This window comes from Sus scrofa, chromosome 1 (genome assembly GCF_000003025.6).
Source record: "Sus scrofa isolate TJ Tabasco breed Duroc chromosome 1, Sscrofa11.1, whole genome shotgun sequence".
Taxonomy (NCBI): Eukaryota; Metazoa; Chordata; class Mammalia; order Artiodactyla; family Suidae; genus Sus; species Sus scrofa.
The window spans coordinates 75,206,544-75,225,315 of record NC_010443.5 but is presented as its reverse complement, the minus strand read 5'-3'; the positions used below and the strand labels follow the sequence as shown (position 1 = coordinate 75,225,315).

General features: G+C 35.1%; 1 protein-coding gene across 13 annotated transcripts in view; it reads right to left on the bottom strand.

Annotated features, from left to right (window-relative positions):
- The window catches only part of CEP57L1 (centrosomal protein 57 like 1), a 57,222-nt gene that overhangs the window by 2,895 nt on the left and 35,555 nt on the right, over window positions 1-18,772 (bottom strand). For 5 of the 13 annotated variants that reach the window (XM_005659368.3, XM_021090896.1, XM_013992742.2 and 2 more), the window contains exons 2-10: window positions 16,971-17,136; window positions 15,076-15,255; window positions 11,247-11,368; window positions 8,700-8,816; window positions 7,374-7,451; window positions 6,792-6,878; window positions 2,226-2,303; window positions 1,865-2,109; window positions 741-885 (exon numbers count right to left, since the gene is read on the bottom strand). In XM_005659368.3, the coding sequence (XP_005659425.2) occupies window positions 741-885; window positions 1,865-2,109; window positions 2,226-2,303; window positions 6,792-6,878; window positions 7,374-7,451; window positions 8,700-8,816; window positions 11,247-11,368; window positions 15,076-15,255; window positions 16,971-17,133 (1,215 nt within the window). In that variant the 5' untranslated portion in view covers window positions 17,134-17,136. Of the gene's footprint in view, window positions 1-740; window positions 886-1,428; window positions 1,482-1,864; window positions 2,110-2,225; window positions 2,304-6,791; window positions 6,879-7,373; window positions 7,452-8,699; window positions 8,817-11,246; window positions 11,369-15,075; window positions 15,256-16,970; window positions 17,137-18,772 lie in introns of those variants that run through there. The other 8 variants (XM_013992745.2, XM_021090920.1, XM_021090927.1 and 5 more) reach the window with 4 other exon arrangements.

The window sequence follows — 18,772 nt, the reverse complement described above, 5'->3', positions numbered from 1 at the left end:
TGAGGTTACTATATTGCCAACTTATATGAATGCTGATTATTCCATAGGCAGATAGCTGCAGGATATGACCTGAGGGTTCCTAGAAAGACTCACTCTGCCTTCTGCCCTGGTGGCATAACGGTGCTAAGAATGGAGTCACTGTCTTGGGATAAAATATAATATTCTATGATTTTTCTGTAGAAATATTAAAACTGTTATGCCATTCTTAGACATTAAGAATTTACACACAAGGATAGAGTCCCCCTCACTATCTCACTGGAGCTAGCTGAGCACAGGCCCCCAGGGAATCACAGCACAGCTTATTCTGAGAAAGTGGTCATAGTGGTTGTAGAGTTGGGGTACTGCTTGAGGAGCCAAGTTTATGTATGAATTAGCCACCTTTAACATAGGGGCTTCATTAATGCATTAGGGAAGAGAGGGATAAGTGGCAAGAATCCTAAAAGGGTGACTGGGAAAATTGTAAAGCAAATTTAGTTTACCTTATAACTCTCCCAAAGTCATTTCTGAACACATAGCTAAACTTTGTTTCCTTTTTTTATATTGGAGAGTTAGGTAAGAAGACCATGTTATTTCAATAGGACAGTTGACTCTACCCTACAATAGGCCTAAGTGACTCCTGTCTACCATCTTTTCACTAAGCCATACAAACAGATCTCAAATTTGGAAGGTCATACACATATACAACACTGAATCCAGATATATTATATTTTTATTAAAACCTTTTACTAAAGCCTTCTTACACTGTCTTGATGCTTCATTAGTTTGGAAATTCGTTCTCCTTTAATTTCCATTTTCTTGACTAAATGCTCTAGTTCACATTCTATGTCTTCACAGACTGACTGGCTTTCAGTTTCTTTCATTTGACTCAGTAGTTCTTGGTACTCTCTATGAAAGAAAAGCAAACATCAAGCACTGCTACAGTTTACAGTATATGTCTTTGCCATAATTAAACAATTCTGTTCAATCATAAATTTTAATCATAGTTAAATATTAACCTTCAAAGATAGTCCCTTTCTGTAGGTTTATCAAACTAAATCTATGGTAATTATAAATAAACTCATGATTTGAGATTAGATATGTTTAGAAATATTTAGACTTTCTTAAAGAGCCCTTAAAAAAAAGTCTGAATTCTTGATGTTCATAGCTAAATGTAGAAAAATATGCTAGAGGCATTAAGGGACTATCTTTAGTTTCAATTTTGGAATTCTTAATGTAGACTCTTTGGAAGAATTCCAGCTATAAAAGTTATTTGCCTGAAAAAAATCCCTAGATTTTGTTATAGCCTCCTCAGAGAAACACTGCCAATAGAACTAGTTATATTTTCTACAGAGGTCTTAGTTCAACTAGCTGGCCACCCAAATCATATATTTCCTGGAATTTTTGTTGAATATATATTTAAACTTGAAGCTTAAAATATGTATCCCATACCGAATCTTGTTTACTATGGATGCCTCAAACTTGAAATGCCGACCAGCCAGAGTCTAAAACAAGAAATTGCATTCCAATTTGTCTAATGAAATCATTCATTTAACGAAAAAGATTATAACAAACAAAAGAGAATCTTTCTTATAAAAGCATTTATAAGTTATAATTTAAGGTCACCAGACCCCATTTGTTAGAATGACAGCAATATATGTCTATCAATTTAGATCTTGGGAATACAGAAACTCTTTAGATCAGAAAAAATAGTAATTACACATAGGAAATTTAGATAAAATTTAAGTACAATGAAATTGTAGATCAAAAGAAGTCCAAATGGCTAAGTAAGGCTTTTATGAATTTATAAGTGGCATGATTTGAAAAACTGGGAAGAAAAAAAAAAAGACACCTAAATATTTTGCTACTTCTTCTGATAAATACTTACATACTCATTTGGTCCAGCTCATCTTGCATCGCCATCAAAAGTTCAGACAAATTGTCACAAATGGAAATGGACTTTTCTGAGTCAGAAGGTACGGCCTTACATTGAGAAGTTGTTCTAGAAGGCTTGTAGAGATATCTAGGTTCAATAACTTTAGCTGGTTTCTGAAGGATATGTGGCCCATAATGTTGCATAGTCTGCAGGAGGTTCTGTGTACTTGCATTCACAGAATGGCTTGCACTGGCAGACTGTAGGGGAAAAGAAACAGCTGAGAACAATTTCAAATAACTGATAGCATTTTAAACAGCAATTACAACAAAGCATGAATTGCTTTGAATGACTGTCTTCATTTTCCCCCTCTCACCTTCTCAGCCACAACAGGCAGTGATCCAAACTTGGAATAAATTTGCTGAGGTGGTCCTCTCTTTAAACATTTAGTTTTCTAAATATTGACAGGAAAAAAGTAAATAAAAATTATTTTAAAATGTTTATAATATGAAGGAGCCTCAAAACTCAATAGTAAACAAATGAGCTCTTTAGAAAATAGACAAAATATGTGGACAGTCAATTCACTGAAAAGGACATACATAGAGATGACAAACACATGAAAAGATATGTAGCACTGTAAGTCATTAGGAAAATGTAAGTTACAATAAAATATCACTATACACCTATGGATAATGGCTTAAAAAAAAAAAGTGACAATACCAAAAGCTGGCAATGATGTTGAGAAACCAAATCACCCATATATACAACATAATGTACCCACTTTGGAAGATAGTTTGGAAATTTCCTGTAAAACTAAACATGTAGTTATATGACTCAGCAACTGACATTTATCCCAGAAAAATAAAAACTTATATTCATACAAAAAACTGTACACAAATGTTTATAACTGCTTTATTTGTGATCGCCTAAAGCTGAAAACAACCCAAATCTCCTTCAGGGGGTAAATGGCTAAACTGTTGAACTTTCATAACATGTAATACTACACAGAAATTTTTTTTAATGTGTTGCAAGGGAATTGGCTGAGTAAAAAAAATCCTCTCAAAGTTATATACTGTATGATTCCATTTATATAACATTCATGAAATAAAATTATAGTGATGGTAAACACACTAGAAGTTGCCAAGGATTAGGGAGGATGATGTGTAGCTATAAAGAGATGGCATGAAGGAGTCTTACAGTGGTGGAATAGTTCTATATCTTCATTGTGGTGGTGGTTACATAAATTTACACATGTAATAAAACCTCACACAGACATACATATTCCCACACAAATCTCAATAAGCTCTGTGGAATCTGGATAAGCTGGAGTTACTGTTGTAGCTCAGTGGTAACGAATCTGACTAGTATCCATGAGGATGTGAGTTTGATCCCTAGTTTCTCAGTGGGTTAAGGATTCAGCATTGGACTGAGCTATGGTGTAGGTCACAGAAGTGGCTCGGATCCTGTGGCTATGGCATAGGCTGGCAGCTATAGCTCCGATTCAACCCCTGGCCTGGGAACTTCCACATGCCGTACCTGTGGCCCTTAAAAAAAAAAAAAAAAAAAGCCAGAGAAATATAAATGCAAAATCATAATTGTTGGCTATTCCTTGGATAGACAGAATACAATTTAGGAGAGGGATACGCTGGGCCTCAACAGTGCTGGTAATGTGCTACTTCTTAAGCTAGGTGGTAAGTACACCAGTGTTAATTTCACTATTACCTTTCAGGCAAACATTTTTTGTTATATATACTCTTTCATGAAACATTTTTAAAAAGACACTGCTACACTACATTCTTTTTTTTTTTTTTTTTTTTTTGTCTTTTTGCCATTTCTTGGGCTGCTCCCATGGCATATGGAGGTTCCCAGGCTAGGGGCTGAATCTGAGCTGTAGCCACCGGCCTTCGCCAGAGCCACAGCAACGCGGGATCCAAACCGCGTCTGCAACCTACACCACAGCTCACGGCAATGCCGGATCCTTAACCCACTGAGCAAGGCCAGGGTTCAAATCTGCAACCTCGTGGTTCTTAGTCGGGTTCGTTAACCACTGCGCCACAATGGGAACTCCCCTACACTACATTCTCAAAAGTAAATTATTTCACTATTTTTATTGGGGGTTTTGAACTAAATGGATCAATTGTCTCAATTTGCCCATGACACAGGATTTTCAGTGCTAAAACCAGGACAGTCAAAGGCAAACTGGCATGAATCTAGTTAACACTTGAGCAAGAGAATGAAGAATAAATTGAGCATATTCCATAATGAAAACAAAATATTCCCAACTCTAAATGGAAATTTAGGTATCTTAACTATTAAAAAACCTGGATTTTTTTTTAAGAATTAAAGAAGTAAAATGGTTTAGAGGTTAGAGAAATCACAAAAGTTGTTGAGTCAGTTCTTATTCACTCAAAGCTGCTTGGTGACCTGGGACAATCATTCAAGTTCTGTACCTTAAGAATGGTAACTTTGAGTAACAAAAAACAATAGTCTGGTCTAAGGCTATTTCAAGCAGTTATAATTAAGAGTAATAGAAAATTAATTAATTTTTCTAATTAATATACTGAATGAGATCTGACTGATTAGAATCTAACCTTTTGAGAGAATAAAGAAAACCTCACAGGATAGGCTTCCATCATCTTGCTTACAATATTCAAACTGTCTGATTCTTGACATCCAAGCTCTCCTTCTCCTTTTTTTTTTTTAAAGGCCACACCAACAGCATGTGGAAGTCCCCTGGCCAGGGACTGAACCTGTACCCCAGCAGCAAACCGGGCCACTGCACTGACAACGCCGGATTCTTAACCCATTGCACTACCAGGGAACTCCCAAGTTCCCCTTCTTCACACTATTGTCAGTTACCATCTGGAAGTACAGCTCTAATCATGTCCCTACAAGCCTTCAATGGTTCCCAATGACTTATAGAAGAAAAGTTCAAATTCTTATCATGGCATGGAAGATAAGCCGTAAACTCAAGCTATACTTCCTACCTTAAGTCTCACATGACACCACCTAACACCTAGTACTGAACAATTATTTATTGCTTCATGGAAAAACCAACTATACCCTCAAACTGTAATACACTTCTCATCTGTATCAATACTTAATAATTTTCCAAGGCTGCTTTTCTTGACCCCTTCTTCCATGACCCCTTCACATATTCTTTATCTGGAAGCACAGTAAGTTGTTTATACCTCTACTAATTTTTATTATACTCTGTCTTATATTTGTATATTTATCTGCTTCTCTGTAAATTCCTGTCTTATTTCTCTCTTTACTACCCATAGGTACTAGTCTATGTAAAGCAAGAGGTATGACTTGAATGAACTATGTCTAGGATATGGAGTAAATGCCAGTGAGACCAGGAAGACTCTCACAAAGGTCTCTTAAAATCTTATCCTACCTTCAGCAATGCTGGTGCTCTTGACACCTTTAAAGGAAGGAATTATTACTTGCAGATTCTATGAACTTGGGACTTAAACTATTTTTATAAAGTGATTTCTTCTGTTAATTACTTTTTCTTTTTTTCCAGGAGCTACCTTTTCTTTCCTTCATTTCTTTTACCTTGCTTCTCTCTAACTTATTTAAATTCTTTTTCACTAACTCATCAGACAAAGGATGGCATAAAACATAAATATTAAAATAAATCAGGAGTTCTCTTGTGTTTCAGCAAGTTAAAGATCCAGCATTGTCACTGCTGTGGCCTGGGCCACTCCTGCGGTGTGGATATGATCCCTGGCCCGAGAATTTCCACATGCCACGTGTGCGCCCCACTTCCGCCTAAAAAAAGTGACTATTTTTCCCACTTGCAAATTACTTACAGTGATTTTCTATTTGGCTTTGCAGCTTCTAATCTTACCATAAGACAGTACACAAAACAAGACACAAGAACATTTAGACAAGACACAAAAACATTTAAGGAAGGAAATAAGCTAAGAAAATCAATATAAAGTTTCACTGGGAAATGTTTTTCATTACTGTAGTTTGCAAATTCTTTGAAAGAAAAAAAACTATGAAAAATTCAGCCAAATATTGAATAGTAACTTTTTTATGTAATAAAAGAGTAGTTAAAGTTCCCTCCATTAGTGTATCCACAGGATGAGCCGATGGCAGTGGCCAGCACTCACAAACAGCAGCATCCTTGGTTCCCAGAGCAAAGAGCACACAGAAACACTACATGCATATTGAATAGATTGTAATAATGGTGATCAAAACCACAGTTTCAGAATCATGAGATTAAAAGGGATTAACATTTTCTTTCTTACCATTATAAATAATTAAGAAGATTTAATAAAAACAAAACATAAACCCATCTAAATAATATTATTGGTAAATTTATAAGGTACTTACCAATCCTTATTTTTAGGCAAATCCAAAGGATACGACCATAAAAAGAACAAATAATTTCTCTAGAGAAATGACTAAAATTATAATTTATACTATGGTTTATAATACAATATAATTTAATACTATATCCTTGTCTTATTATGTGTGCATTATATAAAACTGGTTCCAGGATCAAGTGTGTTTTTTGGATCTATTGTGAGTTTAGTGTCTGTTTTATAAAGTATCACAAAATACATTTCTCTAAGAGTTTAGTACTAAAAAAATGATTCCTTCCAGAAAAATTGGAATGCTTATTGTTATTTTACAAAGATATATGTACTGCCCATTATATGCTCCTTTTTGCTTTGGTTGTCAAGCAAACTCAGAGGCAGGTTTTGTGCTCATCTGCTCTTACTTTCTTTAACATAGGTTTTATGGAATTTGCTGTCCTCACATCCCAATCCATCATCACTTGACTTATGTTTTTATGCTCACTTCATAGCATTATTTCATGTCTTTTATTATAAATCTCAAATTCTTCTTGGAAATGGAGAGTCATTAAATACTAAAAGGGTAAAGAGATAAGTATTAGCAAATAAGAATAAAGTTATTTGCATACCTTTGAAGATTTCTTCTTTTCCTTGGAGCACTTTGGATTTGACGCTGAAGCCATTAAAATTCTATTGATTGCAAGTCCAGTTTGAAGCTACAATATTAAAAAAAAAACTTTATTGAATTGATTTTTAACAAGTTTCTTCTGTAGAAACATTTTAAAGGTGATTGTAGCTCAGCTTGTAAAGATAAAAATGTTTTTTGAAGAAGAAAAAAAACCCGAAATACTATTTTTGTGTATAAAAGTCACCAGGCCTACTGGTAATTACAATCATTTTCTGTTTATAAGAGAATGAATTGTTTTATATATCTCAAACTGAAAAAAATCTATAGCAGGAGGTCTTTCAACTGAGGATATATACAATTTGCCAGAATTTCAAAAGACCAGAAGACCTCTTGGCAATACAAACAAGTATATAGATATACTGGCTGACTTATTGATAATTTCATTATTATAGTAAAAAGAGACAAAACTAAAGAGCTAGGAAGCAGAAATTAGAGACTAAGATATAGGCCTCAGTTAATAAATACAAAGTATAATAAAACAGATATGATCTTAATGTGATAGATGATATAGTGCTCTATTTACCTGAGATGCTTTGTCTTGAAAGAGCTTACGCTGATGCTCTTCTTCCTTTAGTTTTTCCTCTAAATGTTTAATTTTGTCCTGCAAAAGAATTAAAAAACTGGGATTATCATACAAAATCTAGAGCCAAATATTTTTTCTTTCTTTTCCAAATAGTCTTTAGGGTCTTGATTCTTAGTAGTTTGGTAAATTAAAACAGAAAGTAAGAAAAAGGAATGGCAAAAGATGCTAAGACTTTTCTTGGCTTCTGTACTTGCTATTATATAGAAGAAGAACAAAGGAAAAGCAAAAGATGTACATGCATAGGCTCTATTAACTTTCATCAGAAAAACCTTTATAATGAAAATTTGGGAGGTACTGAAGTCTAGAAGGTCAAAGAATTACAATCTTGGGTCTCAACATTTCATTCAAAACATAGACCACATCGCAATAAATGTCTATTATGTGCCTATGATAATGGCACAGTTGTTGCAGAAGGGAGGGGATAAAAAGACCTGTTAAAAATATAAGATATTGTCCTTGTTACTTAAGAGCTTATGTTGTACTTAGGGAACAACATATATGAAACATATATGATTTGACCCAGACCGTGTATATTATGTACAACCTTGCACACATAAGTTTTTCTTTTCTTTTCTTTTTGTTTTTTTTTAGGGTGGCACCCACAGCATACAGAAGTTCCCAGGCTAGGGGTCTAATCAGAACTGTATCTGCTGGCCTATACCACAGCTCACCGCAATGCTGGATCCTTAACCCACTGAGTGAGGCCAGGGATCGAAACCTCATCCACATGGATACTAGTTGGGTTCATTACCACTGAGCCATGACAGGAACTCCCATGTAAGTATTTCATCTAATATCCATGGTGTAATTTAGAATAGGAAGACAGTACTATTTAAAAGGGAGAGCTTCCTGAATGTTGGAAAACTCAAGGAAGGCTTCATAGAGGAAATAGGGCTGGAAGAAATGGATAGGATTTGGGTGGAAAAGGAGAGGGCATTTCAGGATAGATCTAGAATAGGCTAAACTGCAAGTGGTGAAAGGCAATCTTTTCGATGTCCTTTCGGTAAATCATCTGACAAATGGAAATGTTATGCCATTGCAGAAGTTGAAATTACAATTTCTCATCAAAAGGCAGGCTCACTCATGCTGTGACAGAATACATTAACTTTTCATCTCTATAGGCAGGAATTGACTTCTGGATTACTAAAAGTTGTTAACAAAGTTTTGTAAATCTAAGATTTACTGTATTTTCGCATACAGTAAAATTATTAACATGAAAGATTTGTTCCTGGCATCACCACTTCAAAGAAACAAGTGAATGCTTACCTCAGCAGTTTTCTGAGTTGTTGTAAGTTTAAAACATTCTTTTTCTAAAACATCAAGCTTTTCAAGTTTTGCTTGCAGCTTCATATGATCCTGTTCTTTTTCCCTTTGAAGCTGGGCCTTGAAAGTATAAGAACAAAACCTAAATTTGGCAAGTGATGCCGATGGCGCAAGAAAAATACAGTTTCTGAGAATTCAAAGCACAATATAAAACTATCATAAAAAACACATACACTTCAAGTACTTAAGAGCAAAAAACAAGAAAATACTTTTAAAAAATAAATATAATGTGCAAAAACCGACAGTAGATTAATGGACCAAAATCTTCTATGTATCTTTATATAACACTCCTACGATGGAAGACACCATCAGTGAAACTTGTATTAAATAAACAAGATGTTATTCACAAGGTGACCAAACCGATGCATTTTATATGGCTTCTTCAATCTGTGGTGTGATTTTTTTTTTAATCAGTTCTGGAAAATTCCTAGCCATTAACTCTTCAAATATTGTTTCTGTCCCATTCTTTCTCATTTCCTTTTGGAACTCTGATCCCACCTAAGTTTGACCTCACTCTAATTTTAACCTCTTGGTATCTTTTCTAAATATACTATTCATTTTCTCTCTTCATTGATCTGGATGATTTCACCTTCTAGTTTACTAGTTATCTCTCCTACTCTGCCATTAGATCCACCATTAAATTCTAAATTTCACTTACTGTATTTTTTAGTTGTATAATTTTTATTTGGTTCTTTCTCAAATTTTCTCTGCCATTTTATGGTTTTGAATGCTCTGAAAATTTTGATCCTATCTATTATCTCCTTGAATACAGCAAGCATAATTATTTTAAAAAACTGTTTAGAGCCAGCACCAGGCTAGAACTAACTTGTGAGAGGGTTTATATAATCCGTTATGTATGCCTCTTCTCTTCCTAGTGTTTTATGTCCTTCTGCCTGGTTATCTTTGATTAAGAAATTTCTCACTGTATCAAAGAAAGGTTTGAGGAAATAATTTGAGGTCCCTGGAAACATTAGCCACCCAGTACCACTTTAATTCAACTTCAGGAACTAAGATTTTCTGGATTATTCTGATAACCTAGAACACAGTTGTAATCTGGGTTGCTTTCCTTCTTGTTCATCATTACAAAGCATTCAGAGCACAGAAGATTTACCACGGTTCCTACTCTTGGTAGGCTCTGGATTCTAACTTTAATTTCCCTAGTCCCATTAAGATAGCTGTCAAAAGCATTATTTAACATCTCAGCTGACTCTTCTGGAATCAGAAATTCCCTAAGAAGGAAGGGGCCTGAAACCAATTTCTCCGGAGGTCGAGTTCTTTGTATTTAAGTCTGCACACAGATTTTGAATCAGTGATTTTGCCTTACCCTTGTTAATTCTCCATCTTTGTATATTTTCTTTTCTTCCTTACTTCCTCCCTTCCTCCTTTCCCTTTTCTTTCCCCTCCCTTTCTTTCTTCCCTCTTTCCTTATCTTTTTATTTTTTAATTTTATTTATTTATTCATTTTTTATTTGTCTTTTTGCCTTTTCTAGGGCTGCTCCTGCAGCATATGGAGGTTCCCAGGCTAGGGGTCGAATCAGAGCTGTAGCCGCCGGCCTATGCCAGAGCCATAGCAACGCAGGATCGAAGCTGCATCTGCAACCTACACCACAGCTCACGGCAACACCGGATCGTTAACCCACTGAGCAAGGCCAGGAACCGAACCCACAACCCCATGGTTCCTAGTCGGATTCATTAACCACTGCGCCACGACAGGAACTCCTCCTTATCTTTTTAATTTTCTGTCCAGTTTTCTGTGTTTTCCTCTACAGAAAGGTCCTCTTCAGAAATAACCTAGTGTGGGAGTTCCTGTCTTGGCTCAGCAGAAATGAATCTGACTAACATCCATTAGGACACAGGTTTGATCCCTGGCCTCACTCAGTGGGTTAAGGACCCGGCTTTGCCGTGAGCTGTGGTGTAGGCTACAAACGAGGCTCGGATCTGGTGTTGCTGTGGCTGTGGTGTAGACCGGCAGCTACAGCTCCAATTCGACCCCTAGCCTGGGAACCTTCATATGCCACAAGTGAGGCCCTAAAAAGACAAAAAATAAAAAACAAAACCAAAAAATATAAATAACCTAGGGTGAATCTCTGTAACTCAAAATTTTCTATATACAGCTTTATATCCTATTAAATTTATATGACAATTCCCCCATGACATTAAGTACTCTTCAAAACATAGCAAGTTTCCATTGTGGCTCAGTGGTAACAAGCCTGACTAGTATCCATGAGGATGCAGGTTCAATCCCTGGCCTTGCTCAGTGGGTTAAAGATCCTTTGTTGCCATGAGCTATGGTATAGGTTACAGATGCGGTTCAGATCCCGCATTGCTGTGGCTGTGGTGTAGGCTGGCAGCTGTAGCTCCGATTTGACGCCCAGCCTGGGAACCTCCATATGCCACAGGTGTGACCCTAAAAGGCAAAAAAAAAAAAAAAAAAAAAAAAAAAAAAAAAAAGGAATTATAGTACTATAATAAATATGTAAATATGTTCACCTGTTGTTCTAGGATCATATCCTTCTCTCGCTCTACATTAAGAACCATTCTCTTTGTATATTCCAGTTGCTTCTCTAGAAGGGTACAGCGAGACTGTGCTGAACTTAACTGCATACTTATATCTACGAAAAAGAAAACGTAATAATGAGACAATTAGTTGATTATCACATAGATCAGAGAGTTGGTTATCAAAGAAAGGCCTTATATGAATTGTCAGAAGCTAAAAGTTCAAGATTTCTTTAGTTCTAAATATTGACTCTCCCAGAGCTATGAACATCTATTTTGTGAACATCTCACTAATTATATATAACTAGTTTAACACTGTCTCCTCATAAAGATCCAGAGGGCAGACTTCTGAAAGGGAAGGATATCAGTCACTTGTGGGATAATAAAAATCCTGCCTGGGAGTTCCTGTGTGGCTCAATGAGTTAAAGACCTGGCATTGTCACTGCAGTGGCTCAGGTGGCTACTGTGGCACGGGTTCGATCTCTGGCCTAGGGAACTTCTGCAAGCCATGGGCATGGCCAAAAAAAATCCTGGGTGTTCCTGGGAAACAATACCATCTGGAAAAGCAGAAGACCTAAAGTCTCTTCCCTATCAATATATTACTTCTCTTTAGGAAACTCAAGTATATGCATTCTACAATTCCCACTTTTCTCTGTTTTCAACTACTGACAGCACAGTTAGTTCCATAAAAAGTAAGCAACCTTGTTTTAATTCTTTAACACTTCACTTTCCTTAGTTCTGTCTTACACTTTTGTCCATTTAACTCAGAAATTTTTTTCTCCATATTTCTTCATTCTATTTATAAGATGAAACACAAACCTGAAGCTTGTTTATGAGGGTAATGTAGTGTTACAAGGGAAAAAAAGGCATAGTTTTGAAGAACTTATGTTCTAAATCTCTAAAACTTGTGTCCAGATGTCCTTTTTATAATTTCCACAGAAATATCCACATGTCTGTTCATTTCTTCTAATTAACCTTTCGAGTTAAGTAAATTTTTTTTTCTAGAAAAATCTGTTTTTGTTTTTTTTTAATTTTATTACATTTATAGGGGTATAGCAATCATCACAGCCAAATTTTATAGCATTTCCATCCCAAACCCTCAGTGTATCCCCCACCCCCCCAACCTGTCTCATTTGTAAACCATAAGTTTTTCAAAGTCTGTGAGTCAGTATATGTTCTGCAAAGAAGTTCATTCTGTCCTTTTTTTTAGATTCTACATGTTAAGTGATAGCACTTGATGTTGGTGTCTCATTGTCTGACTGACTTCACTTAGCATGATAATTTCTAGGTCTATCCATGTTGCTGCAAATGCTGTTATTTCTTTCCTTTTCATGGCTGAGTAATATTCCATTGCATATATGTACCACATCTTCAGCTAGGGAAAAGAAACAAATAACATACAAGGGAACCCCAATAAGATTATCAGCAGATTTTTCAGCAGAAACTCTGCAGACCAGAAGGGAGTGGCATCATACACTTAATGTAATGAAAGGAAAAAACCTTCAACCAAGATTACTTTACCCAGCAAGGCTCTCACTCAGATTTGAAGGAGAAATCAAAAGTTTTACAGATAAGCAAAAGCTGAGAGAATTCAGCAACACTAAGCCAGCTTTACAACAAATACTAAAGGAATTTCTCTAGGCAGAAAAGAAAAGGCCACAACCAGAAACAAAAATACCACAAATGACAAGGCTCACCAGTAAAGGCATGTATACAGTAAAGATATGAAATCATCCACACACAATTATGCTATCAAAGTCAGAAATAGTGAGAAGAGGAGGATACAAATCAAGTTAAATAAAATTCTTAAAAACTTTTTTCCTTAGGTAAATAATTGACTTTATTTGATGAATACTTAATATTGATACTGCAGAAAAATATTTGCCCCAGACTAGTGGGCTTTTGGTTCATTTTTGTTTTTTCATTTGGTTTAAGTTCTTTTACTTTTATTGGAGTATGGTTGACTTAACAATGTTGTATTAGTTTCAGATGTACAGCAAAATGAATCAGTTATATATATAACTGATGGATGTATATATCTATTAACATACATGGATATATAGTGGATATATATAATTGACATAATATTATTATCCATTATAATATATATAATGGATATATGAGCCATTCTTTTTTCCCATATAGGTTACTACAAACTATGAGCAGATTTTCCTGTGCTATACAGTAGGTTCTTATTAATCATCTATTTTACACAGTAGTGTATATTATTAACCCCACCCCCAATTCCTCCCTCCCCCAACAGTTTCATCTATGGTTACTAGAAGACTGGTTTTGAAATCTGTTTGTTTCTGTTTTATAATTTCTTTTGTATCACTTTTCCCCACATGTAAGTGATATCACATTTGTCTTTGTGTGACTTACTTCACTCAGTATGATAATCTCTAGGTCCATCCATGTTGCTGCAAATGGCATTTCATTCTTTTTTATGGGTTAATGATATTCCATTATGTATATGTACCACATCTTTATCCATTCCCCTGTTGATGGACATTTAGGCTGCTTCCATGTCTTGGCTATCATAAATAGTGCTGCAATCAACACTGGAGTGCATGTATCTTTTTGAATTATGGTTTTCTCTAGATAGATGCGCAGGAGGGGGATTGCTGGACCATATAATATGGTAGTTCTATATTTAGCCTTTTAAGGAATCTCCATACTGTTCTCCATAGTCATCGCTCCAATTTACATTCCCATCAACTGGGTTGAAGGGTTCCCTTTTCTCCACATCCTCTCCAGCATTTATAGTTTATAGAATTTTTGATGACAGACATTCTTACTGGTGTGAGGTGATACCTCAATAGTTGTGATTTGCATTTCTCTAATAATTAGTGATGTTGAGCATATTTTCATGTGTTTTTGGCCATCTGACTTCTTTGGAGAAATGTCTATTTACATCTTCTGGCCATTTTTTTATTGTGTTGCTTGTTTTTTAAACTATAAAGCTGCATGAGATGTTTGTATACTTTGGAGATTAATTCGTTGTTGGTTACTTTGTTTGAAAAGATTTTCTCCCATTCTGTGGTTTGTCTTTTTTTTTTCTTTTTTTTGATGGTTTCCTTCACTATGCAAAAGCTTGTAGGTTTAAGTCTCACTTTTATTTTTGTTTTTATTTTCATTACTCTAGAAGGTGAATCCAAAAAGATACTGCTCTGATTTATGTCAAAGAGTGTTCTGCCTATGTTTTCCTTTAGGAGTTTTACAGTATCTGGATTTATGTTTACGTCCTTAATCCATTCTGAGCTTATTTTTGTGTGTGGTGTTAGAGAATGTTCTAATTTCATTCTTTTACATGTGGCTGTCCAGTTTTCCTGGCACTACTTATTAAAGAGACTATCTTTCCTCCACTGTATGTTCCTGCCTCCTTTGTCATACATTAGTTAGCCAAAATTTTTTTTAAATTTATTTTAACTTTTTCTATTACTTAATTATTAGTGTTGCTTTATATTTTCAAATTTAAAAAGAATCTAGTGAAAATGTAAAGTAGTTCAATTATATTACAGGCTAATAATATACTGGATTTTGTTAGTATTCTGAAATCATTTGAATTCCTAAACAATTTGTCTATAAACTTAAGTTTTCTTTTAGTCTCAGTAAGTTGTAAACTAGGACAACAGCTATAATAGAGGTTAAGTTCAAAATTATATCCAGTTAGTGAAAACATCAAAACATCTGAGAACAAGCCCTCAAGGTTTGAATGCATATAAGTACAAAGATATTTGAGTAAATCTTCTCAGACTGGACTTATTATTTTCAAGTAGTAAACTTTGGTAACTTGTTTCTGAGAACTACTGAATTGTCTTACCCTTTTTCTGCTTTATCAGTTCCTCATGTGCCAGATTTCTCTCACTTGTTTCATTCTCCAAGGCCTTTTTATACTGTGCCGCTTCTCTGGAAAGAATGTTTAGATTATCTTCAGCTTGTGTTCTCTCTAACTCTAAACGATAAATCTTTTCCTGAAGAGTTTTTAAGGCTAAAATAAGAGCTGTTGAAAAAAAAAATTGTTTACTATTATTTTAAGTGAGAATTTTTGAACACTTACTATCATAGCATTTAAAAGTGAACAGTTTATTTTCGTTAGCCATAAAAATAAGTAATTTATATTCCTCATTAAAAAAAGAAAAATTACTGAAACTCTAAAAAGGGTTAAGTTCTAACTTATAAAAACAATATATTTATGATTGTATTTAGTAATTTTTTAAATTTGAGATTTGAAAAAGCTAATAATCCCAATTTAATTTCATAAAATATATTCATATTAAAAGACAAAAAGATAATGTATAGTCTGGGATGCATAAGAGTCTGAGTACGGATGAAGAAAATTAAAACATATTATCCAGTGGGAGATCCCCTCGTGGCTAGTAATGAACCCAACTGGTATCCATGAGGATATGGGTTTGATCCCTGGCCTTGCATAGTGGGTTAAGGATCCAGCACTGACAGTGAGCTGTGATGTAGGTCGCTGGTGCAGCTCAGATCCCACATTGCTGTGGCTGTGGTGTGGGCCAGCAGCTACAGCTCCAATTTGATTCCTAGCCTGGGAACCTCCATATGCCGTGGGTGCAGCCCTGAAAAGACAAAAAAGATACATATATAGTATCCACTAATTAACAAGGAAATTCAGGTTTAAAGTCACAAGTTTTTGCAGTTCTTGATATGCTTCAGTTTTGGTCAAAACACATTTTCTATTTCTTTATATACTTTCAAGATATAATGTTAATAATTAGGACACATGAGAAAGAATATAGTTTCTTCCATTAAGAAAAAATTACAACCTAGTGGTTTAACTGATATCAGGCTTGAAAGATAATAACTGTTACACATGTACTACTGTGATTTTTATTCAGCTATATTAATATCTTCATGATTCGGATAAGTTCAGAGTTTACAGACATTATCTTATACTTTCTTTTCAGTTACTACTTTAAATTATAAAACTAAAGATGAATGGAATATAAATAAATGCTCTGGGTTAACTTTCATATAGTTTATATCCAATTAGAAAGATGTTTGCTAGAGATTATTTCGTGATTTGGATTATTATTTCTTGAAGTTATTTTGCTCCACAAAGCCAGTATGTTTATTAATGGCAACCGTTATTATAGAACATCTAAAAAAAACATGATTATCATTACCTTAGAAATTAATTTGTATGGCATAGGTATGCCTGCAGTCATAAATGTTTTCCTACTTCAATCTTAAATATCCTCCTAAGTTTGTATTTTAGAAGTTATAATACATGTATTTTGTAGTTATGCCAATACATTAGATTCCTGAGGAATTTTCAAGGCTAAATTTGGATATATGCAATTTTTGAATTTAACCCTTGAATATGACACAATTCTGCTTAATTCACTAGAGTATCCTAATCCTCTTGCCTATTACAAGGATTCCAAATCTGACCTTTTATTCTTCGAAAAGTATTTTCCTATTTTCTAATGACGTTTTTATGATAAACCTGCCATAGGGCCATAGGTTATTATATTAATTTTCATTTTATAATGAAAAAGCCAAAATAACAAATGTCAAATAACTTAAATAAGCTTATAGAAATTTTAAGCAACAGAGCCAAAGTTGGCAGTTTTGTTAAGATTAGCTAAATATACAATCATATTATTCTCTATGTAAAAATGAAAAGCTTTGTATAATATACTTTGTGCCATTCCCCTAATTTTAAATAAGGTTTTATATTAGCATTACCTTGGTTATTTGGACTCCGAAGCATTTTAGGAGAGGTAACTTCTAAGTTCACAGAGTAGTGAGTTTGAGATGATTCATTACTCTGGGTGAATGATGGAACGAACACTCTTTCTGGGGGGTTAAGATAGCTTCCTACTATACTATGCATTAATTCAGAATCCATTATCTATAGAGAATAAAGGAATGACATATAGCATCATTTTTTCCTATGTGAATGACAAAAGAAATTAGACAAAAATTCAGATCAGACTAACATAAATACATAGTCATATAGTGTAAAATTGTGTCTTTATGACGTTAATTATCACAAATTCAACTATAATAAGTTCAGCAATAAAAAAGATAAAAATGACTATTTACTTTCTCTATATAGATAATTCTGCCTAATTTTCATTGAGTACATGCTCTGGAGTGAGCATTACCTAGGTGGTGTGAATCTGCTTGTTTCTCAGTTGATCATAAGTTCACTACCTAAGACCCCTCTACAGAGTGTAACTCCAGGGTTCAAAGAGAAAGTATATATTCTAAAAGACAACATGGCTTTGAAACACAAGCCACCCATATGATATGATTCTCTAAGACTTCAATGTAGACCAAAATTTATTTATATTAAATGTGTAAACACATTTGAAAGTGGGCATAAGCAGAGTAACAACTCATCAGCAGATGAAGAAAAGAAGGGAAACAGTAAAGAAATGAGAGAAAATAAACCATGGGGTTCTCACTGTAAGAGGGGTTCTAGCTTAACTCTTACAACCAAGTTTTGTATTTTAAAAAAGTGTTTAAAATCACTCAAAGCTTATTTACACAACGAACTGAGACATCCTGGAGATCGCATCGTCGCGCAGCAGAAACGAATTGATTAGGAACCATGAGGCTGCGGGTTCGATCCCTGGCGTCACTCAGTGGGTTACGGATCCGGTGTTGCGGTGAGCTGTGCTATAGGTCACAGACACGGCTCAGATATGGCATTGCTGTGGCTGTGGTGTAGGCCGCAGCTGTGGATCCGATTAGACCCCTAGCCTGGGAACCTCCATATGCCGTGGGTGCAGCCCTAAAAAAAAAAAAAAAAGGAACTGAGACATCCTAAGAGGAAAAACTGAAGGAATAAGAAAGAAGTACAAAAAGCTTGATCCAAAATCAAAGCCTTAAGAGGAGAGGTGGAGTAACTCTGAATAGAGTATGGTGGTGGTTATTCTAGTGCATCTCTGACCCATGTATTCATACATAGGGGTTGGAAAGAGAGAGGATTATAAGCAAAAAGTGAGAAATAGCACAGGGAACTGTGTGTGATTGGGTCCCTTTGCTATACAAGAGAAACTGAAGAAACACTGCAAGTTAACTATACTTTAATTTTTAAAAAATACTTTAAAAAAGTGAGGAGTTCCCACTGTGGCACAACAGGATTGGCAGCATCTTGGGAGCGCTGGGACGCAGGTTCCGTCTCTGGCCTGGAACAGTTAAGGATCTGGCAGTTCTTGGATTTGATCTCTGGCCTGGGAACTCCATATACCGTGGGGTGGCCAAAAAAGAAAAAAGAAAAATAAGTGAGAAATGGTTCATCAATATCCCTATAAAAGACTGAGGCACTAGTTGCCTTGCTTTGGTTAAGATGTATATTCCAACAAAGAGGGAAGCTGCCAGAGATCCCTAACATGGTTTAGGCACACTGAGAGTTCTAGCACACTGGTAGTGCTGTTCAGACAGAGAGAGAGCAAGAGAGTGAGAGAGCAGCTAAAAGGGCATGTATTAGAGAAATTTCTGGAGGAAACTTTCTAAAAAATACAGAGAGGTGCCTAAGC